Source organism: Scyliorhinus canicula, chromosome 4 (assembly GCF_902713615.1).
Source record: "Scyliorhinus canicula chromosome 4, sScyCan1.1, whole genome shotgun sequence".
Taxonomy (NCBI): domain Eukaryota; kingdom Metazoa; phylum Chordata; class Chondrichthyes; order Carcharhiniformes; family Scyliorhinidae; genus Scyliorhinus; species Scyliorhinus canicula.
Window position 1 is genome coordinate 163102794 of NC_052149.1, and position 24576 is coordinate 163127369.

General features: G+C 41.1%; 1 protein-coding gene across 3 annotated transcripts in view; it reads left to right on the forward strand.

The window, feature by feature from the left end:
* Window positions 1-1211: 1211 nt before the first annotated feature.
* Window positions 1212-24576, forward strand: part of ttc1 (tetratricopeptide repeat domain 1) — a 52433-nt gene continuing 29068 nt past the window's right edge. The window contains exons 1-6 of one of the 3 annotated variants that reach the window (XM_038795458.1): window positions 1212-1300; window positions 4090-4489; window positions 10878-10938; window positions 13401-13513; window positions 15610-15646; window positions 15837-15985. In XM_038795458.1, coding sequence (XP_038651386.1) covers window positions 4103-4489; window positions 10878-10938; window positions 13401-13513; window positions 15610-15646; window positions 15837-15985 — 747 coding nt within the window. In that variant the 5' untranslated portion in view covers window positions 1212-1300; window positions 4090-4102. Of the gene's footprint in view, window positions 1301-1324; window positions 1941-4089; window positions 4490-10877; window positions 10939-13400; window positions 13514-15609; window positions 15647-15836; window positions 15986-24576 lie in introns of those variants that run through there. The other 2 variants (XM_038795460.1, XM_038795459.1) reach the window with 2 other exon arrangements.

Below are 24576 nucleotides of genomic sequence, written 5' to 3' on the forward strand. Positions count from 1 at the left end.
GGAGTTTCCCGTTCTTTCTTTGTTGGGGTGTGTGTGTGGAGAACAGCTCGAGTGAAGACGTGATCAGATCAGAGTGCAGTAATATAAAATTACTTATTTGTTTTACTAGTTTAGTATTAAAGTGAAAGAACTTATTCGTTTATTATATATAACTCAATAAACATTTTGTCATCATCTGGAAGACTTCGACTATTTCTCTTCAGAATTCATCACAACTCAGCAAGACAAAAAAAAGAGTAATATTTATATTACAATATCGTAATATAACAGGCTGCATACAGCATTGTCACTTGACACATCAAATTTGCACGTGCACATCTTGTTAACAACATGCAAGTGCAACAATGTCAGGTAAAATAGTAAGAAGTCTTACAACATCAGGTTAAAGTCCAACAGGTTTGATTCAAACACGAGCTTTCGGAGCGCAGCTCCTTCCTCAGGATTCACCTGAGGAAGGAGCTGCGCTCCGAAAGCTAGTTTTTTTTTGATTTTTTAAAAAAATATATACTTTATTCATAAAATTTATCATAAACTTTACAGAACATTTCAAATTGTCTTGACTGTGCATTTCCATCCGAGTTACATTCATTTGTCTTTCTTCAATTCAATTGGGATAACGTGACACACGTATCCTACAATGAGTTACAGTTCTTTCTTAAATATTTACATTGTTTTGCTTCTTTCATACATTGTGGTATTGAAGACCCGAGGGGTTTTACACTGTTACCAACCCCTCGGTGTACATTTGTTGGTAATCCGAAAGCTCGTGTTTGAATCAAACCTGTTGGACTTTAACCTGGTGTTGTAAGACTTCTTACTGTGCTCACCCCAGTCCAACGCCGGCATCTTCACATCACAGGTAAAATAGTGTTTGATAACTTTTCCACGTTTGTTACTATGCCTGGTAAATCCATTAAAACAAAATTATTAACGCGCCAATATCATAAGCTGTTGATGCAAATAGAAAGGTTAACCAGAAATTGATTCACATTTCAGAAGGTTTCAAGAAAACTGTGCATAATCCAGGTTAATCTGAAAAAAATTGGGAGAAAGGTGAAATCGGTGCTCGTCAACAGAGGGCGTCCGGGTGGGCGGGTGTCCGAAAGGGAGCGTGCCGCGTAACTGCAAGGCACGCCGGGATCTGTAGTTCAATGCGATTTATCAAACCTTGGCACGGCAATTCCCGGCGTGCTTGCAACCGACCCCTTCCCGCTTTGATTGGATAATGGGACCGGAAGTGAAGGAGCCAGTCCTTCCGTACGGCCGGTACATGCGCAGTTATCGGAAGGGTTTGAAGCCGGTGAGTTTTGGGGCACTTGGTAGCTTTAATGCGCGCGAGCCCGGGGTATGGGCCGACTCTGAAGTCGGTTCAGGGCCCTGACTTCGGTTTGTCCATCAAGGGGAGCCTGCCACCACCACCATCTGGAGGTGCATTAAGCTCTTGGATGTCGAGTTCCACTGCGTTGACATATTTAGCTGTTGCCTTTCCTAAGAATCGAGGCGACAGGCCCCCCCGCCTCAGGAGGCCGGTGGGGTGAGGTCGCGGCCCACATTCCTTCTACAATCTTCGACCCTAACCGGCCTCCTCCCGATAGCGGCAGAACCCTCGGTTCTTCCTGGGCTGGAAATGTTTTCCAGAGGAGGGATATCCTACTCAAAACGTCCGCTCTGTCCCTCCCTTCACATGAGCTGTCAGACCTGCTGAGTTCTTGCAGCACTCCCGCGGTACTTTATCTTTATGTAGGAGGTTTCACCCCAAAATCCGGAATGAAAGTAAACGCGCACCCTGATGTGGATCAAATCTGGAATCGCCCAGGCTATTTGCAGAGTGGCCTGACAATTTCATCTACCAACGGTACAAAGGCCATCTGATCCACATTTATTTACATTCTTGCACCTGTTGAGACTATTAATCTCTGAAACTAATATTGCAAAATTCGGTAAGAAATCGATTACGCCGATAACTGCCATGAAATTGAATAATGGCAGTTTTAAATATATTTGCTAATGAACTTGTAACAATTCAGTTATAGATGGTGGTTGTTAATTCACTGGGAAGGGGCTGGTTTAGCTCACTGAGCTAAATCGCAGGCTTTTAAAGCAGGCCAGCAGCACGGTTCGATTCCAGCCTCCCCGGACAGGCGCCGGAATGTGGCGACTGGGGGCTTTTCACAGTAACTTAATTGAATCCTACTCGTGACAATAAGCGATTTTCATTTCATTTCATTTTTCAAGGGTGCATCAAATAAAAGGGGCATAATGTGCACCTAGATCAAATTTTAAGCAGAAAATTGTGCTAATGTTAAAAAAGATAGATTCATTGGTTTCATTGTTTTATAGTGTGGGTAATCATTGTTTTTGAAGTTTGTTTTTTCTTGTTAAAATGAAACAGTTTAGCATTGATTTGGTGCTGGTGTGAATTTGTAAACTTATATCCTGAAATAGAACTTAGCCCAAAACAGACCACTGGACTGCTGGAGACTTAGTCCCAGCTTCACTTCGCTCCTCATGGTTTTGTTCTAGTAGTTGTCGACTTTTAGTAGTTGTCGGCTAACTCACATTGAGGAAGAAAATATGAAAGCAGCAGCAAGCAAATCCATGTTGTCTATGAATACTACTTTTAATCAACAGTACATGGCTGCAAAGAAGGCCTAGGTCCCAAAAGGTTCTTGTCACCTGTATATAGATAGGCCAATATTTTCTTTAACATATCACCAAGCCTGCATTGAAAACTTGGCAAATATATGCAATACAAATGCTGCAACTGTGCAGAACCTTGGTTAGACCACATTTGGAATATTGCATCCAATTCTGGTTGCCGCACAACCAGAAGGATGTGGATGCTTTGGCAAGGGTTTAGCAGAGGTTTGCCAGGATGTTGCTTGGTCTGGAGGGTGTATTAGCTAGAAGGAGAGGTTGAATAAACTGATTGTTTTTACTGTAATGACGGAGGGGTTGAATAAACTGATTGTTTTTACTGTAACGACGGAGGTTGAGGGTTGACCTGATAGAGATTTACAAAATTATGTGGCATGGACAGAGTTCTTAGTCAGATGTTTTTTCCCAGGGTAGAAAAGTCAATTACTAGGGGATGTAGGTTTAAGATGCAAGGGAACATTTTAAAGGAGATGTGCGCGGCAAGATTTTTTTACACAGAAGTTGATGAATGCCTGGAACGCGCTGCTGGAGGAGATGGTGGAAGCAGATATGATAGTGACGTTTAAGGGACATCTTAACAAATACATGAATAGGATGGTAATAGGACCCTGAAGTACAGAAGGTTTTAGTTTAGACCGGCAACATGATCAGTGCAGGCTTGGAGGGCCAAGGGACCTGTTGCTGCACTGTACAGTTATTTGTCTTTAAACTCTAACCCTGATCTTCTGTGGATAAACGCTCAGCAGTTTTTCTTTGAAGTAATCACTCAATTTTAAGGTTGCAAAGGGCTATAACATTCCAAATCCTGTCTGTTGGAAATAATGCATTAAGACTCCACCACCAATGTTGGGCGTGACAGTGGGAAAGTTTCCATGCATTCAGAACAGTTGAGATCTATGCTGAACGCCTCACTTGAAAGGTGGCACCTTTGTCAGGACACCTTTCTCAAACCTCGGGTGACTGTAGAGTTTGCACTTTCTCCCCATGTCTGCGTGGGTTTCCTCTGGGTGCTCCGGTTTCCTCCCATAGCCCAAAGATGTGCAGGTTAGGTGGATTGGCCATGATAAATATTGCCCCTTAGTGTCCAAAAGATTAGATGGGGTTAATGGCTTACGGGGATAGGGTCACAGCATGGGTCTAGGTAGGGTACTCTTTCCAAGGGATGGTGCAGACTCAATGGGCCGAATAGCCTCCTTCTGCTGTGTAGAGATTCTATAATTCAATGAAAACTAATTTAGTGTGTAGTTACATTTTAAATTACACTGCCCATCAAGTTAAGAGCTCCTCTTCGGGCAATAGAAATTTTTGACCATGTCTCCACTAAAAAGCTTTGCATGCTGTTGTATTTATAGTCTTATTTCTTCTCACAAATAAGAATATTAAGTTATGCACTTGGTTGTAGTAAGCTTCTTTTTTTTTCTTATTCAATAGATCAGACCTGTAAATGGATCGAGAGTCCGAAGATGCAGAGCTTTCTGAAAAATTGGGGACTGTTCTGAATGTGTCAGCTGGTGAGAGAGAGAAGCAGACAGTGCCAACTGAACATTTAAATTGTGAGTCAGATTCAGGTGAATTATCACCTGTGAAGGTTGATCCTTCAGGAGCCAGTGGCAATGCTGAGAAGCCATGTATTGCTGATGGTGAGACAGCAGAAGACCACTTCTTTGAATGTCGAGAATCACTGGGAACTGATGGGTTTGTGGGCATGGAAGATGATGTAGTGAATTTAGAGTTGGAGGACGATTCTGAAACAACGGAAGCCAAAAAGCTGGAGTTTGATGAAGAATATTTACGAGAACTGGAAAAAGATCTGCCTGAAGAAGAGAAAAAGGTAATCCATATGTCTTCAGGTGGTGGGATGTGGTTTAACTTTGAACCAAGTACTGAATTTGTTTTGTGGACCATAAACCAGGATATGTTTGTTTTGTCATTTAACTGACATTGCTGCTATTTGTGTGCTAGTGTTTCAAATTAGGAAATCTAAATATAAGCAAGGCTTTCAGTCTAGGACTTCAAATAAAATGTTTTGATATCTATTTTGCTCTTGCTCTAAAATGCAGATGCAAAGTTGCCATGTGCCCATAACAACAGTCATATTATATCTCGGTACATCATGCTGTCTTCTGTGACAATAGTCTGGATTTTGGGGTCAGAGCTAAATCATAGGCCCTTGCTGCTGACCTTTAGAGCCAGACAGAGATCTCATAAGCATTGTGGTGAAAATTTACCACCTTGTTTTGCATGTAGCAACCTTCAATAAGGATTCTCAATGTCATGTAGCTGCCAGTCACATGAAAGAATGCTCACCAGCACCAACCAGATAGAGCATTAAAATCAAATCATTTTTTTAAAAAAATGACAAGAGAGTAAAATAACAATTGGGCAATACACATGGTGGAAGCTGAAATAATGTGAAAGGTTTTTTTTCAACATTTATTTAATTTTCAGTTGAAAAATAAGGTGACTAATCAGAATGTTAATATTTAACAACATTCCACAAATAGTTTTTTTAAGGACCAGATCTGTTGTACAGCAATGTTTATATTCATGGTTGTTAAAATGCAGTTATACCTGACTAAACATGGTGTAATCTTTTTAATGGAGTGTCTTATCAACAATGTGAGAGCTGAAGAGGGGATGTTTTTGCCACATCAATTGATTTCACTGGATGTTGGCTTGGGCACGGTGTAGCTTGTGGCAGTGCATTAAGTGATGGACTGCAACTTCAGGACCTCCATATTAATCTGCTTTCGCTAACACCTGAAGTTGCAGTCGGATACAGAGGTATAATAATGGCAAGCACAGACAGTTGCTGTCAAACACACTCTGCAAAATCTGGACTAGTATGTCTATTTAATTTAAAACCGTGGTATTATTCATTTGACTCGTTACATCCACAAAATTTGCACTAAAACCCATTGTAAGTTTCTTCCTGCCCCTTTCCAAAATTGTAGGCAACAAAACTCTAATGTACCTATCCTATGTTGCATATCTGTGGGCATGCTGACACTTCTATAGTGCCAGTATTTCAGGAAGCAACAAGCTTCAATCTTCCATCTGAACTTGTATTTTGAACCTTCATTTAAGTTGTTAATTATGGGATCTGTTCCACAAAACCCTATAGAAGAAAATAAAGTACCCATACTATCAAGTTTTAATTGCTTTTTGTGAATTTCAGTTTGAATTTTGTGCGAGTTAAAACATGTATTATCTATGTATTTTAAAGCCATGATAGTTTCTCTAAAAAAAAATAGTTCTGAGTTCTTCTTGGTTTAGAGCTATAATGTTGGAATCATCTTCTTCACTGTCTTTTAAATTCACTCTTGTGCATCTATGCCCATTTTTGAAGGCTGTGTTCCTAAGATTGCCCACATTATGAGAAATGTGGACTGGCAGTGATTTGGCTAACAGTTGCATTTTAATTTGCATCTTATACTTGTTACTTTGTCTAACTGATAATGCCACGTTCACTTGACACTTTCAGTGGTTATCCTTTTTCACTATTACTAATATTTTTTCCTTTATCTTGACACAAGTTGTGCTTCCCAATTCAGCATACATAAACCTATCTTAAGATTCACTTGCTTGACTGATCCAGTTCCTACAAATCATTTTTATTGCCGTTTTTAGTTGTCTGCATGCTTTGTACCACTTCCTCTAAATCAGCTTTTCCCATTCTTATTATCAATTTTGCATCTGGAATTATTTATTTTTCATCTGTACTCTTTTAATTACATGTCTCCCTTTTGCCAATTAGCTCATTTTGTGCATACTTAATATTTTCCAAGTCATTAAAATACATTACATCCATGCATTTCCAAAAATGGAGGGGGAGACAAATGGATTATGAACAAAAAACAGAAAATATTAGAAGCACATAAGATCAATTAGCTGCTGTAAAGAGAAAAAAATGACAACTTAATAATTGTCTTTCACAACTGAAGACCAAGGTGGCCAATCATTTTAATAGAATCGGAAGAAAGGGGTGTGGAGAGGAAGGATGCACTAGAAAATGTACTGCAGTTACAAATTGGGATTGGGGTAGTTTAACAAAATCAGGAGCACATCGGATCAAATAAAATTCTCATATTTAATAGTTGTAATAACACAAAATAGAATTTGCAGATAGCAAAGACAGAAAAGGGCATACTCTCCAAAGTTAAATGGTGAAATATTGAGTAAGAGGAAGAGAGAGGATGGCTGCAAAAATTGAAATGCTAACAACAACTTGCACTTTAGCATAAACATATCAAGGAACTTCACAGATACATTCTAAAACTGTTATGATCTCCAGTTTCTGCTAAGTTCTGGTCCGGGGCCAATAACCTTCTGTTTAAAGTAGACATAGTTTGAGATTCAAGACACTTGCTAAGAGGTTAAAGCCACAAGATTCCACGGGTTTTGAACAAAAATAAACTATTATAAAAGGTCAGAGAAATTGAACAATTTGAAATATCTACCTTGTTACTACTCTGATATTCAGTTAAGATGAGGTGCATGTGAAATAACAGGCTAATGGTGGTCAAACATGCCACACTACACAATAAATGGCAGGTGCGATGAAGACCGATTTCTCAATAACCCACCAGACATCAGTGAACACTGCGTCAACCAGTCTCATTGAAACTTTCTCTTGCAAGGGATTCCAGTCTTCCCATTTGAATATCTAACCTTTTCCCCATGTCTGCGTGGATTTCACCCTCACAACCTAACGATGTGCAGGTTAGGTGGATTGACCTCGCTAAATTGCCCCTTAATTGGAAAAAATAATTGGTACCTTTTTAAAATAGAAAAAATATATAAATACCTGACCTTGGAATTCTCTCCAAAAGTTGCCCCAACATGGACAGCCTCAATAACGGCCGATCTTGCAGGGTTTTCATCTTGTCTCCCGAAATTCCGTTCCCCTGGATTCCTGAGTCTACACTCCCAACACTAACCGACAAGAACAGCTTCAGGTCTTTGACCGCGTCAAGCAGAACACTGCTGCTCTAGAAGAGGTATCTTTACTTCAATGCCCACAGCACAGAGTTACCAACCTTCTGCTGCCTTTGGTCATTGGGGCTTCTCTTGAACCCTCGCCACTTAGTCTGCCAGCTACAGCCCTTCTTGTATGACCCTCTTTCTCTACACCTCTTTCGTCTTAACTGGGACCTTCCCCTGTCCCCAAATTGGCATTCTTAAAAAAAAGAATCCATTGAATCCCTACATTGCAGAAGGAGGCCATTCGAATCACTGAGTCTGCACCGACTCTCCGAAGGAACACCCACCTAACCTCATCTCTGAAAATGGTGTCCTGCTCCAAGTCACACAGCTAAAATTTTCGCACCATTTTCTTTTTGGGCATGCGCACGTGGCCTATGTCTTTGACCCAAAGAACTTCAGATGCTGTACTGCCCATGTGCAGTTGACTCCTGGTCCACATGTGTGCCCAAACCCCCGAGGACTGTCGGGACTTGGCTTTACCAGTGCTGGCTCTCTGCATAGGTAAGTCTGGCTTTTGTAACAATAATCAAATATTACACTCTGCCACTTACCACAATATTGAGGCAGATGAACAAACGCTTGATAAGAGGTAAGTTTTTAACGGTGTCTTAAAAGAGGAAAGCAAAGTGGAGGAGAGGTTTGAGAGAATTCCAGAGTTTAGGATTTGGGCAACCAAAGGCCTTCAATGGTAGAGTGATTAAAATAGGTGATGCTCAAGAGACCAGAATTAGAGTTCACAAATATCTCCGAAATAAGTATGACTGGAGGAGAGATAGGGAGAGGTGAGACTAATGAGGTATTTGACAAAAAGGAGAATTTTAAAATTTGTATTGTTTAATTGGGAGTCAGTGTAGGTCAGTAAACCCTGTGCAGTGATTGGTAAACAGGATTTGATGAGTGTCAGGAGGTGGGCAGTAGAATTTTGGATAGTCTTGAGTTGGAAGTGCATTGGAAAAGTGTAAGTCTAGAGGTAACAAAGGCATGGATGAGGGCAGAGTTGAGCACTGGTATGGAGGTGGAAATAGGCCATCAGAGTGATGGTAGGGAACGTGATCGGAAGCTCATCTTGGTAAGTCAGCGTTAATTCCAGCAGATTTCAGTTTTTACCACACCAAACCCATCCTTGTTCTAAAATGGAGCATGTTATAAAGAGAAATTAGGGCAGCACGGTGGCCTAGTGGTTAGCATAACCGCCTCACGGCGCTGAGGTCCCAGGTTCGATCCCGGCTCTGGGTCACTGTCCGTGTGGAGTTTGCACATTCTCCCCGTGTCTGCGTGGGTTTCGCCCCCACAACCCAAAAATGTGCAGGGTAGGTGGATTGGCCACACTAAATTGCCCCTTAATAGAAAAAATAATTGGGTACTCTAAATTTAAAAAAAAAAAATAAAGAGAAATTATACCACTACTCAAATTATTTGGTACGTGTTACACAAAGAAAAACTAGTAAAATCTTAAGAATTTAAATTTATTAATAAGAAAAAACAGCAACATACATTGTGGTGTGACAATTAAAACTTGGAAAGCATTTGTAATGTAATTTTCTTTTTTTTTTCTTTGTACCTCATCCACTACTCAGAAGATAAACAGATGACTTGTTCCCAGCCTACTGCTCTTGAAATGAAATGCAAACCACTTATTGTCACAAGTAGGCTTCAAATGAAGTTACTGCGAAAAGCCCCTAGTCACCACATTCCGGCGCCTGTTTGGGGTGGCTGGTACGGGAATTGAACCGTGCTGCTGGCCTGCCTTGGTCTGCTTTCAAAGACAGCGCTTTAGCCCTGTGCTAAACAGCTCTTGAGGCTACTACTAGGAAATGCACAAGATTTAACCTTTAATCAGATCACTAAATGTTCCCTTGCATTTCACTGGGTTTGCAGGATCAAAGGAACCTGAAAAGTAGTCCTGTATTTCGGATCTAATAGTTAGTTGTCAGTTTATGCTCAACAACTAACTGGTGGTGTGCCATAGGGTTTGGACTTCAAGCCTCAACTATTTACCATCTATATTAATGACTTGGATGCAGGGATAGAATGTGCTAACCAAATTTGCAGATGATACTGATTTGGTGGGAAAGCAAATGAATATTGAGTGGGCCAAAATTTTACAGATGGAATATAATGTGATGTGTGAGGTTATCCATTTTGGTCAGGGGAACAAAAGACAATTTATCTAAATGGAGAGAAACTTCAAAATTCTTCAGTGTGGAGGGATCTAGACGTCCTCGTGAATGAATCGCAGAAAGTTAATATGGAGGTGCACCTGATAATAAGGAAGGCAAATAGAATTTTGGCATTCATTGCTAATAGAATGGACTACTAGGGAAGTGCTGTTACAACTGTGTAGGACATTGGTGAGACTGCATCTGGAGTATTGCGTACAGTTTTGGTCCCCTTGAGGAAGGATGTAAATGCATTAGAGGCTGTTCCAGAGAAGGTTCACTAGATTGCTTCCAGGGATGAAGAGAGACTAAGCAGTTTAGGCCCCTGCTTGTTGGAGTTTAGAAGCATGAGAGGATATCTAATTGAGGTATTTAAGCTGCTATAGAGGATCAACAAGATAGACATGGAGCCGATGCTTCTCATTGGCGAATGTTCTTGAATGATAGGCCATAATTTTAGGCTAAGCCATGGCAGATTTAAAACAGAAATGAGGAGGTATCACTTCACTCAAAGGTTCGTGAATCTGTGCAATTCCCTACCCCAGAGTACAATGGATGGCGGAACACTAAAACAAATTCAAGGAGGAGATGGATAGATTTTTAATTAGTAGAGGGATACAGGATTATGAGGAACGGGCAGGAAGGTGAAGATGAGGCTGGGGTGAGATCAGCTGTGATTGTATTGAATGACGGAGTGGCCTGGAGGGGCTGAATTGCCTACTCCTAGTTCTTATGTAACAGCTCTCCAGTGGCTATAGTAGAAATTTTGAACACCCTTTTTAGGGAGGTTCTGGGAAATGAAGCACAGTATTGGGGAACTCTTGAGTTTTCTGTTAATTTATACAGTAGCTACTGTTGTAATAGAAACATATGACACTAGAATTTAAAAGCTTTAATTCCTGTATTGAAAGGGAAGGCTATTGAAAGGATGGTGAGCTAAGCTATGAAGGTGCATGTGTGGGTATGTATCTAATTGCATATAATTTTCATTTGTTATGACGCTGTACTTGGAAATGCTGCACTTCATATTCATGCACTAAGTTCTTAGACTTTGATAAACATTCTGTCTTACAGCGAAGGCAAGGTGAGAGTCTAACTTTGAAAGAAGTTGGAAATGGGCAATTTAAAAAAGGAGGTAGGTTTTTATCCCAGCATGTTTTAGTCCAAGTGTATTGAGATTAGCTAAATAGTCATTTAACTAAACATGATCACGATTCAGAGTAGTTTTGAAATAGTTTTGTCAATTGTTTATTCATTTGTTCATGTTGATAGTTATTAATATTAGACTAAAAATGTTAATACTGAGAATAAAACACTATATATTTCATAATTTCCTGATTTAAAAAAAAAAAAACCTTTTATTGTTGCAAGTAGGCTGACATGAACACTGCAGTGAAATTGTTGTGAAAAGACCCTAGTTGTCACATTCCGGCGCCTGTTTGGGCACACAGGGAGAATTCATGTCCAAATTACATAACAGCACGTCTTTCGGGACTTGTGGGATGAAATCGGAGCACCCAGAGGAAACCCACGCAGACGCAGGGAGAACGTGCAGACTCCGCACAGACAGTGACCCAAGCCGCAAATCAAACCCGGACCCTGGTGCTGTGAAGCAACAGTGCTAAACCACTGCTATACCGTGTTGCCCTGATTGTGGCTCAGATAGGATGCCCTGTTTCTTGCCACTTACGAGCCCAACCCTGAATGTTGTCCCGATCTTGAGACAAATGAACATCGACTGCTTCATTATCTGAGTCACAAATGGTGCTCAACATTTGTGCAGTCATCTGCGAGCATCCTTACTTCTGACCTTAGGATAGAGTGAAGGCATTGATAAAGTGGCAAGTAACATTGCTTGGCATTAGTGTGGTGCACAGCCATTTCCTATTGAGATTCAACAGCATTACCATAATCGAAACCCTCACAATTGACCAGAAATGTAACTGGACTAGCCATATAAATACTGTGACTAGAAGAACATGTTAGAGGCTGGGAAGTCTGTGGCAAGTAACTTAGCACCGTACTGCCGAACAGTACATTCCAAACTAATCCCATAGAAGAGCAAGGGCAGCAGATGTGTGGCAACAACACCTCCTGCAAATACCTCTCCAAGTTGCATAACATCCGGACTTGGAAATATATTGCTGCTCCTTCACTAATGCTGTATCAAAATCCTTGTGCTCATTCCCGCAGATTACCGTGGGTGTACCTGCACCACTTGAACTGCAGCAATTCAACAAGGATGGCCCAGTGGTTAGCATTGCTGCCTCACAGCACCCCTGACCCTGGTTCAATTTCGGCCTTGGTGACTGCCTGTGAGGAGTTTGCACTTTCTTCCTGTGTCTGTGTGGGTTTCCTCCGGGTGCTCCGGTTTCCTCCCGCAGTCCAAAGACGTGCGAGTTGGGTGGATTGGCCATGCTAAATTGCCCCTTGGTGTCCACGTTAGTGGGGGGGGTTACGTGAATAGGGTGGGGGTGGGCCTAGGTAGGGTGTTCTTTTAGGGGGTCGGACTTGAGGTGCTGAATGGCCTCCTCCTGCAATGTAGCAGTTCTAAGTGGCTCCCTGCCTCGTCTGCATCAAGTGCAGTTAGGGATGGGCATTAATTGCTGGCCTTGCCAATGACCCTCGCATCCCCTGAATTAATAGTACTAACAAAGTCCTTGTCATTGGCAAAGCCATTCTTGAAATTTGTCGCTCATACCCTCTGGAACTTTATTCAGCCCTATGTTCAGCTCTTTCTGACCTCTAGATCCCCCCCTCCCTGCATTCTACCTGTTGATCTTTCAATTGTTTGATTCTGACACTCTGGAAAGCTCACTTCAGAATCCTCTGCTTTCTCATGTGACTCTTTCAAAGCTTCCTAAAAGCAACCCTTTTAGACACCATCCAAAATTCCACTCCCTCCACTTCAGTTCCGATTATTTTTTGACCTCTGTAAAGGGATTTGTAAAGTTTTATTTTCCATGCAAATGTATTGCTTCCTGAATTCAACTCCCAGTTGGCTCCTACATATCCATGAGTATGTTAAGCAGGCACAATGTTGTCATTTGACGTCGTAGCTCGTAGCTCCCAATTTTTTAGCTTAAAACATGGTTAACAATTCAGACATTAGGGATATTGAAGTTGCGCTCATTAAGCAATGCAAATTAAAGTGCTTTGAAAATTACTTTTTATTGGTGAATATGCCCCTGTAAGGGGAAGCAATTTTTTTTCTTTATTGTGAAAATAAAAGGGCAGCACGTGGCACAATGGTTAGCATTGCTGCCTATGGTGCTGAGAACCGGCCCCAGGTCGCTGTCCGTGTGGAGTTTGCACATTCTCCCCGTGTCTGTGTGGGTTTCACCCCCACAACCCAAAGATGTGCTGGTTAGGTGGATTGGCCATGCTAAATTGCCCCTTAGTTGGAAAAAAAAATAATTGGGTATTGTGGAAATAACATCTTGTTGCCACATCCAGTGTTACTGGCCAACAAAAGAAAACTTGATGCAAGTTGGATCCATTCTACAAAGCCAACTTTTCCTTACATTCTCTTCGTTTAATGTTTTACATATTTACCGGAGAACAACCATAAACTACCATACTATCTCTTTCTTGTAGAGTATACAGAGGCTGAAAACTCGTACACAGAGGCTCTTGGTGTTTGTCCAGCTTATTACCAGAAGGACAGGTCTATCCTTTATTCCAATCGGGCTGCTGCAAGAATGAAACTGGTAAGCACTTCTAATTGGTCATATCTACACAGTGTTCTGCAGGTTAGATTTGTAAACATGCAGGTGAACACAGGTGATCTGTTACTGAGGAAGGACTGATATTTGTAGCAAATTGACTTGTTAAGCAGCTTTCTTATTTTTTTGATATGCCACCAAGAATAATGATCTAGGGGAACTTTTGACATGGTGTTTGCAAATTGAATTTGAGGGCTGTGAGAGGCCAAGCGTGTGATTACTATCATTTGCATAGATACCTGTTGACACAGTTTTGCTTCAACCTTTACTTACCCCTTCCTGACAGGCACCTGATTATGGACCTGGTCATTTGCTTAATCCTGTATTGAAATTCCATTTTTTTTTAAATCCATGAATGGCAGTTATTGATGTCTGTTCCATAAATATAACAAAATTAACAATCTTCTGGCACGATGGCACAGTGATTGGCCCTGCTGTCTCAGCGCCAAGGATCCGGATTCGATTCCAGCCTTGGGAGACTGCATGTTCTCCCCGTGTCTGTGTGGATTTCAACTGGGTGCTCCGGCTTCCTCCTCCATCATAAAATGTGCAGGTTAGGTGGATTGGCCATGCTAAATTAAAATAAAAGAAAATCGCTTATTGTCACAAGTAGGCTTCAATGAAGTTACTGTGAAAAGCCCCTAGTCGCCACATTCCGGTGCCTGTTCGGAGAGGCTGGTACGGGAATTGAACCCGCGCTGCTGGTCGTCTTCTGCTTTACAAGCCAGCTGTTTAACCCACTGTGCTAAATCAGCCCCATGATAACTAATTGCCGCCCAAATGCAGGTTAAATAGATTAGCCATGATCAATGCACAGGGATAGGGTGAGGAGTGGATCCAAGTTTGATGCTCTTTCAGAGTGTCGGTGCAGACTAGATGAGTTGAATGGCATCCTTCACTAGTGATTCTGTGGATTTCCCCCAAGAATTTGGATGGAATTTGTGTGTGAACACGAGGATGAAAAATCCACTGTTTAATGGTGTCTAGGTATGTGAACTGGATGATAATATACCAGTTCCTCCAAACAGTGATCTGTTCAAAAATGTTTATAAGATCAATAGTCTTTCCTGATTTTGTTTCATTTTGCAAATATTCTGGCACAAATGCTTTAGCTGTTTCACTGTTCTCAAAATGAAAACATAAGAGTGGATTATGAGATAAAATAATTTTACTTGGCAACACTGACCTGACGGTGAAATCGGTAGTCACTGCAGTGCCTTTCGATCTGCAAAACTGACTTTCTCCCCAAAGTTCAGAAAATGTTAATGTTAATGAGGTACTGGAAAACTACTATAGGGAAAAATAAGAATTGTGGCAACATTTGATGTACAAATTGGATTTTATTCCGAGAAGTGAACTCTTTATTCTGCTGTATCGTAAATGTGGGAAATTTAAAGTAGTTATAATGTTTAACCTATCTAACCTCTTATTGGATCATGGTTTTCATTGGCATCAACTACATTCCAGCATTTTATGCACCTGGCTTCAAGGCGAATTCATCTCCCTTTACTTGGGGGAATGCATAATGTTTACGCATTTTGAAAATCTGTCTATGATACATGGAGCACACAGATGAAAATGGAATACTTAATTTGTTTGTACATGTAATATTAAAATGTTGGTGTTTATGTGAATTGGTCATTTATCTGAGAAATTGGCACAGACCTGCTAGAATGTAACGTGAATCTTTTGTAATACAATTGGTTGGTTTTACTCTTCAGGGAAGATCAGTTTTAGATATGAGGAAATAGTGGATTTGAAAAATAAGTTCCATGCAATGCTTTCTTCTCTTTCTACATTAAAGTAAATATGTTAGCTAATGAAAGACAAACATAATCTAATTGCAGGGCAATACAATACAGCAAATGGTGGACTGGTTATTCTGATAACCAGCTGAACTTGGTCCTGTAATCTCCAATTTGAAGTTTTTATTATTTTTGTGTACTCTATAGTTTAGATAGATTTGGTAGAAAGAAAGTATGTGGAAATCTTTTTAAAATTCACAGATAGTTTCTTTTAAAGCATTGTTTAATTAAACCAATATTCTCAGATTTTTACTCCTGGTATTCTTTCTATTTCAGGATAATAAGGAAGAAGCCATATCTGATTGTACCAAAGGTAAACTTTACGCTCAAGTTGTTTCCTCAAATCACACAAGTTGTTACAAAAAGATTAGCATATTAGATTTTGGAGCCTTCTGAAAATGTACAGCTTTCCGGTTTCATTTTTATACTAATTTCCCTGAAACGAAATATGTTGAATTGTAGTTTTATCCAATGTTGAGGTGTATTCTTTTTTCAATTTATAGCAATTGAGTTAAATCCCAATTATATCCGTGCTATACTGAGAAGGGCAGAGCTGTATGAGAAATCTGAAAAACTTGATGAAGCCCTACAAGACTACAAAACTATTCTCGAAAAAGATCCATCAGTCGGACAAGCCAGGGACGCCTGTATGGTAAGTATGATATAAATGAATTTGCGTGCAAACAAGAAGTGAAATAATCAGTTGCCATCAGTAATCAGACCTTTCATTGTATCATAGAATAACCAAGCAAATATCGATTTGTTTGCCAATTCACAGCTGTCGCACACAGTGACTACTGGATTTGGCACCTAAAAATTTTGTATTTTTAATTTTTTTAACCTTAGAACACTTCCTTTACCAAGAAACAGGGCAAATAATTTGCTATTATGCTCCTCCTGAGTGTGGGGAAATGCATGGGATAGAGCAGCTTTGTGTGTTTGTATAATAGTTTGAATGAAAATTAGGAAACCATAAGACGTAGAAGTAGACCACTCAGCCTATCGAGTCTACTCTGCCGTTCAATGAGGTCATGGCTGATTTGATATAATCCTCATCTCCACTTACCTGCCTTATCCCCATAACCCTCAATTCCCTTATTGATTAAAAATCTGTCTAACTACGCCTTGAACATAACTTAACGACCCAGCCTCTACAGTTCTCTGCGGTAAAGAAGTCCACAAATTCACTGCCATCAGAGAAAAGAAATTCCTCCTCATCTGTCTTAAAAAGGTGACCCTTTACTCTTTGATTATGCGCTCTGCTCCTAGGCTCTCCCACAAGAGGAAGCATCCTCTCAGCATCTATCCTGTCTTGCAATTTGAAGGAATGCAGTTGTGAATCTGTATCCTTTTGTTGCAATGTACAGTATAGCACCATTGCTTCAGGCCACCCTTGATTTATTTTTATTCTACACAAAGGATCCAAAGATTGGTAATCTGTTTCACATGCATTGGTACTGAAGTCTGAGCACTTGGATCTTGACAGAAGATGCTTAGATTTAATGTAAGGAATTAAGCTCCGGAGTTTCAAATTTCTGTAAAAATGACTGCACTGTGTTAACGACATGGTGTTCTTGCCATTCTACATTTGTCTGAGGCGTTTCAGGCATCAGAAATGCATTTTGTCCTGGACGTGGAACTAGAATCTTCCAATAAGATTTTAGAAAGGTTGGAATATTTTTGGACTGGTTTTAACTGATGCCCTATTCAGTGATTGTTGATTTCAAGATTTTTGTTGAATCCTTATTCTGTAGTCAGCATGGTAATTATGATTGGGAGTTTATAAATTTAAGCTTCAGTAATTCTTGGTTCTTGCTTGAAGGAAGGTTTTTGCATAAATTTTCTGTAATTTTGTTTTGTTTAATTCCTCGCCATAATAAGCTTTTATTTGATGCTAAATATAATTTCATTAATTTGATCCAGATATACAGCACCTTTCGTAACTCGCCATTCTATAGATATTCTTGCTTCAACCCCGAAATGTATTCTCATTGTGCCCAAGATCCTTTGCACCTATCATTGACATCAATGCAGGGATACCAAAGAGCCCTGCCAGGCAGGACCTGACTATCATTTTGTGCCTGGTAGATGGTCAAATTGACAACCTGCCAAAATGGGAGAGGGAACCAAGAGAAGAAGGCTGAAACTGGGTAGAGTACTTGAGATAAAAGCAAATTACTGTGGATGCTGAAATCTGATACAAAAGAGAAAATTCTGGAAAATCTCAGCAAGTCTGGCAGCATCTGTAGGGAGAGAAATGAGCTAACATTTTGACTACGAAGACTCTTTATCAAAGCTTTGACAAAGAGTCATCGGACTCAAAACGTTAGCTCTTTTCTCTCCCTACAGATGCTGCCTGACTTGCTGAGATTTTCCAGCATTTTCTCTCTCTGGAGTACTTGGGAGGGCAGTCGAAGGAGGAACACCAGCAGTCATGGCTAGGAAAGGATAAAGTCAGTGACTGCAGTTTGCGGGTTGTGTGGGGAGAAAGCATGGAGATGAGCTATGGAGTGGAAAATGAGGCCAGAATGGCACAGGGGAGACCAAAAGCTCTTGACTGACTAGGGGAAGCAATATCCCTGGCCCACAAGGCGGACTAAATATTTGTCCTGTGGAATCTGCAGTACCTGCCTCCCTTTCACAGCTGGGTTTTGTGGCTTCTAAAAAACATGCAGAGCAGCAGAGTTTTAAATCCGGTTTCTAATTGCCCTGTGGTGGTTCAATTTAATTATGTAAAATAGATTGTGCTTCTCCGCAGTGGACTTTAGGACACCACACTATCAGCGAGCATAAAAGCGCAATGTGCGTGGCAGAATGGATTGTTACATTTGGCGGTTTAACCCCACTTATTTGGGGGTTAATATCAAGGCTTTATATCTGTAGGTTATCGAGAGATACATGTGGCAATAAATTTTTAAAAATTAATTTAAGATATGTGGGTGTCGCTGTTTAGGCCAGCATTTAATGCCCATCCCTAGTTGCACTTCAGAAGGTGGTAGTGAGTTGCCTTCTTGAACTGCTGCAGTCCCTGAGGTGTAGGTACACCCACTCTGCTATTAGGGAGGAAGTTCCAGGATGTTGCCCCAGCGACAGTGAAGGAGCAGCGATATATTTCCACGTCGGGGTGGTGAGTGACTTGGAGGGGAACCTCCAGATGGTGGGGTTCCCTGGTGTCTGCTGCCCTTGACCTTCTAGATGAAAGTGGTTGTGGGTTTGGAAGGTGCTGTCCAAGGAACCTTGGTGAGTTACTGCAGTACATCTTGTAGGTCCACTTGGCTGCCACTATTCGTCGGTGGTGGAGGGTTTGAATGTTTGTGGAAGGGGGAGCAATCAAGTAGGCTAATTTGTCCTAGATGGTGTAGAGCTTCTTGAGTGTTGTTGGAGCTGCACTCATCCAGACAAGTGGAGAGTAGGCCATTACACTACTGTCTTGTGCCCTGTCGATGGTGGACAGGCTTTGGGGGGGCTCAGGAGGTGAGTTACTCGTCATAGGATTCCTAGCCTTTGACCTACCCTGGTAGCCACCGTATTAATACGGCTAGTTCAGTTTCTAATGGATGTTAACCCTCAAGATGTTGTTTGTGGAGGATCCAGCGGTGGTAATGCCATTGAATGTCATGGGGGTGGTTAGATCCTCTCTTGTAGGAAATTGTAATTTTATGGCATGAATGTAACTTGACAGCCCAAGCCTGGATCTTGTCCAGGTCTTGCTGCATTTGGACATGGACCTTCATTATCTGAGGCGTTGCGAATGGTGCTCAACATAGTGCAGTCCACAAACACCCCCACTTGATCTTATGAAAGGGAGGTCATGGTTGAAGCAGCTGAAGATGGGTGTGGCTAAGATACAACCCTGAGGAACACCTGCAGTGATGTCCTGGAGCTGAGATAATTGACCTCCAACCACAACCATCTTCCTTTGTGCCAGGTATGACTCCAACCAGTGGAGAGTTTTCCCCCTGATTCCCATTGACTCCAACTTAGCTAGGGCTCTTTGATGTCATACTTGGTCAAATGCTGCCTTGATGTCAAGTGCAGTCACTCTCACCTCACCTCTGGCATTCAGTTATTGTGTTCATGTTTGAACCAAGGCTGTAATGAGATCAGGAGTTGAGTGACCCTTGCAGAACCCAAACTGAGTTTCCGTGAGCAGGTTATTGCTGAGTAAGTGCTGCTTGGTAGCACTGTTAATGACCCCTTCCATCACTTTGCTGATGATGGAGGTTAGACTGATAGGGCGGTAATTGGCTGGGTTGGATTTGTCCTGTTTGTGTACAGGACACACTGGGCAATTTTCCATGGGTCGATGCCAGTACTGTAACTACTGGAACAGCTTGGCTAGGAGTGCGGCAGCAAGTTCTGGATCACAAGTCTTCAATACTATTGTCAGAATATTGTCAGCGCCCATAACCTTTGCAATATCCAGTGCCTTCAGCCGTTTCTTGATATCACGTGCAGTGAATTGTGTTGGCTGAAAACTGATATCTGTGATGCTAGGGACCTCTAGAGGAGACCCAAGACGGATTATCCACTCGGCACTTCTGGCTGAAGATTGTTGCGAAAGTCTTTTGCACATATGTGCTGGGCTCCTCCATCATTGAGGATGGGAATGTTTTTGAGCCTTCTCCTCCAATGAGTTGCTTAATTGTCCACCCCCATTCATGACTGGATGTGGTAAGACTGCAGAGGTTGGATTGGATGCGTTCGTTGTGGAATTGCTTATCTCTCTATTACTTACTGCTTGTGTAATTTGGCACACATATAGTCCTGTGCTGTAGCTTCATCAGGTTGACATCTCATTTTTTAGTCTGCCTGATGTTGCTCCTGGCATACTTTCCTGCACTCTTCATTGAACCAGGATTGACCTTATGGCTTGGTGGTAATGGTAGAGTGGCGGATATGCCTGACCATGAGGTTGCAGATTGTGGTTGAATACAATTCTGCTGCTGATAATGGTGCACCGTGCCTCATAAATGCCCAGTTTTGAGTTGCTAGATCAGTTCGAAGTCTATCCTGTTTAGCATGGTGGTAATACCACACAACACGATGGGGTGTGTCCTCAATGTGAAGACAGGACTTTGTCTCCACAAAGACTATGGAATGGTCACTTCTGCAGCTACTGTCATGGACAGATGCATCTCCGGCAGGCAGATTGGTGAGGACGAGGTCAAGTATGTTTTTCCCTCTTGTGGTTCCCTCACCAATTGCTGTAGTCCCACTCTAACAGCTATGTCCCTTAGGATCCCACCAGCTCGGTTTGTGGTGGTACTGCCAAGCCACTCTTGGTGATGCACATTGAAGTCCCCTGCTAACTGTCTGGAGTTACTTCTAGAGGATGAAGAACTCTTAAGTACTGATTAAATTGAACTGAGACGTGCATCGAAGATGATGACAGTGAAGCTGATTTGAATGCCATGGTGGTTTAATTTTCAGTTGTATTTTTTTTTAAATAAAGAAAACTACTTTGGAGTATTTGAAAAAGTGTCTGCATTTGGAGTGAACCCAAACATGGTGCGCTGAATATTGTGCTTATAGTGGAAGTGTTAAAAAGCAGAGTAGTTTTAAAATCTAACATGAATATTGGGTTTGTCAAGTTCCCATTCAGAAATGTTTCTGGGCTGAGTGGTTTTCTTTTTTGTTTCAAACTTTTCACTAGAGATTGTGTTCGTATGTCAGAGTCCTGATATTTGAGAATGCATTGTTTGTTCATTTCAACCTGCCATGACTTTTTTTTGTTCTCAAATTTCTCTTAATTTATAATTTTTGCCTAATTATATGACCGATGTGGGCAATTTGCTGTTTGGTTGAAAATTGTAGGTGTGACTGAGTCCTACCTCTTCAGTATCGTTTTCTGTATATTTTATTTATGATAGAACATAGAACATAGAACATAGAACAGTACAGCACAGAACAGGCCCTTCGGCCCTCGATGTTGTGCCGAGCAATGATCACCCTACTTAACCCACGTAACCGGTATACCCGTAACCCAACAATCCCCCCATTAACCTTACACTATGGGCAATTTAGCCTGGCCAATCCACCTAACCCGCACATCTTTGGACTGTGGGAGGAAACCGGAGCACCCGGAGGAAACCCACGCGCACACGGGGAGGACATGCAGACTCCGCACAGACAGTGACCCAGCCGGGAATCGAACCTGGGACCCTGGAGCTGTGAAGCATTGATGCTAACCACCATGCTACCGTGAGGCCCCTAATGATCAAGTAAGAAGTGGTAGAGCTAATGGGGATGCCGGCGGAGCGAATGGATAACCCTTGGGACCAGCAACAAACCTGTTTTTATTTTAAATTTACCAGTCTGTTCATTATACTAAGTAAATGTTAAAATATGCTAAAGTCTCACGTACACAGAAGCAAAATATTGCGGCTGCTGGAAATCTGAAATAAAGCAGAAAGTGCTGGAAAGGTTCAGGTCTGGCAGCATCTGAGGAGAGAAACAGTCACCATTTCAGGCTGGAAACGCAGTTTAACAAATGGGAATCTCTCCATAGATGCTGCCAGAGCTCCTTGAGCATTTCCAGCATTTCCTGTTTCTACTTCAGCATTACATGGAGGACTTCACAGAGAAATATGCATGTCTGTAGCAGGAATAAATGTTCTGCATGTAGCATTATGCAAGTGAGGAAAAATGCACCGGCAACGTGTGCACTGAAAATAAATTTATGTCTGTCCTATGCAAATCTTGTATAGATTTCCAGAGATGTAACACAGTGGTTAGCACTGTTGCTTCACAGCACCATGGTCCCAGGTTCAATCCTTGGGTTACGTCTGTGCGGAGTCTGCACGTTCCCCCCCCCGTGTCTACGTGGGTTTCCTCCAGATGCTCCGGTTCCCTCCCACAAGTCCCGAAGGACGTGCTGTTAGGTGAATTGGACATTCTGAATTCTCCCTCTTGTGTAACCAAACTGGTGCCAGAGTGTGGCGACTAGGGGATTTTCACAGTAACTTCATTGCAGTGTTAATGTAAGCCTACTTGTGACAATAATATAATAAAGATTATATCATAATAAAGATTAGATCATAGAATTTACAATGCAGAAGGAGGCCATTCAGCCCTTCGAGTCTGCACCGGCCCATAGAAAGATCACCCGACCGAACCCCACACCTCTACCCTATCCCAGTAACCCCATGTAACCTTTTGGAGACTTGAGGCCAATTTAGCATGCCCAATCCACCTAACCTCCGCATATTTGGACTGTGGAAGGAAACCTGAGCACCCGGAGGAAACCAGTGCAGACACAGGGAGAACGTGCAGATTCTGCACAGACAGTGACCAAGTCGGGAATTGAACCTGGGACCCTGGAGCTGTGAAGCAACTGTGCTAACTACTGTGCTACTATGCTGCCCATTATTATAAGATATTTCAGCTGTCATCCTATGCCATAGAAGTGTTATTTGCAATAAAGGACTCAAATGTTAGAACAAGAAAAATTTGCTTCCACAAACAAGTTCCAACCGTTAGCAATATAATTAGTATATCTGCCCACGTTTTCATTTGAAAAGTGCCCTCCATCTTTGGTTGTGAAGCATTCGAGTAAGAATGCTCTGACTTCTATAGTTAGAAGCTTTGGCCTCTGGGTGGCACTGCGCATTCACCTCCAATTGCTTTGCGAGAAATATTTTGAATCACAAAATTTGTCCTCCATAATTGAAATTTCACATGTCCAAAACAAGGATTTAACAAGATAAAATGACATTGTTTACAACTTGATTTAATTTATTATTGTCTTGTGATTCCTTCAGTTAAGTTTTTATTTAAGACTGTCAGCAGTTGCCGTCATTACTTTGTGAACCTGACAGCAACTTCTGATATTTGCATTTGCAAATCCAGAGGTTGCGGTGAGTGATTCTCTGCTCCTCCACAGTGCATGCTGATGAAGTCCCCACAGATGGCAATCTTTTAGAAATCCCTGAACTAATGAGAACTGCACCTTTTACACTGTGTAACACTATTAAAGCTCTGATAAAGTTATGCTTTGTCAATAAGGTCTATCCGGATTTTTGACAATGTACTAACCTGAATCACCACTTTGCCCTGGAAACGAATTTTAAATTTGTATGTTATGACAACTCTTTTCCATTATGAAAGAAATTTCAGTTTAAATGTAATTGTTTTTTAAATTTGTTGAATATTTATGTTAGTGTGTATTTATTTCTATGTGGAAATTTATATAAAAAGCAAATGGTAAGCAGTGTATTTTGCTTCCTGATTTGTTCGCTGTGAGAAATTTTCACTGACTGACTACCCTGATTTATAATATCACTGCGAGATGCTCAGAGATTCCCCCTGCCATGACACCGGATTCAGATTAATGTTGTGAAAGGAAACGTTGAGCGCTGGTGCTGCACTGCTGATGGCAAAATCCAGGCCAATGATTTTGCCTAGAGCTATGACATTGTAAAATGGATTTAGATCACGCAATCTGATCACATGAAAGCTGTTTTCCAAGATGCATCAGACCATGCATTGTTTTAGAATTTACTTCTAATGTCTAGCGGTTCCTGCTAAGTTTTTCAAAGTGATTTGAAGAAAAGCTTGAGAACAATTTTGACAGTTTTATTCTGGAAACTTTTTTTTAGCTTCAAGTCTTTGAGAATAAAATTACACATTACTCACCTGTTATAACTTGTGCATTCTGTATTCAGACATCACATTTAGCTGTATTATCCTCATGGTAATCTTAATTTTTTCAAATGGTTGAATTTTGAGACCAATTGATCATCTCTGCTGTTTTATTGACAATTATAAAAGGTAAATACTCAAATTGCTTATACATTCTAATTTTATTTTTTAAAATAAAAATTATATTTCAAAAGCAGCTAAAGCCTCTTGGAGAAAATGAATAAAAGGGAGAATAGCAATTAGTGGATGCAAGATATGGCAAGGAAAATGTCCAATGTGCCGAGGAGATAGAGAGCTAAGTTTAAGTTGGTTGAGTTAGGTGGCTGGAAGGATAAAGGAGTTCTAAAGTTAGCTGAAAGAGCAAGAAACAGGACTAGTTATTGAACTACGGTGAGGGTGATGAACGTCATGACACCCTGGGCTAGAGTGTGGCCAATTCCAGCCCCACATGACCCGAGTCATAACACAGGTGAAATTAGATTTTATTTAAAATACCTGAGGTCCTTGATTAAGCCCAATAAACTGTAGTTACCTGGTTTGTAACTTTAAAACACAAGTAACCTTTTATTATGTACAGTATTATAATTAAAAGGATGGAAA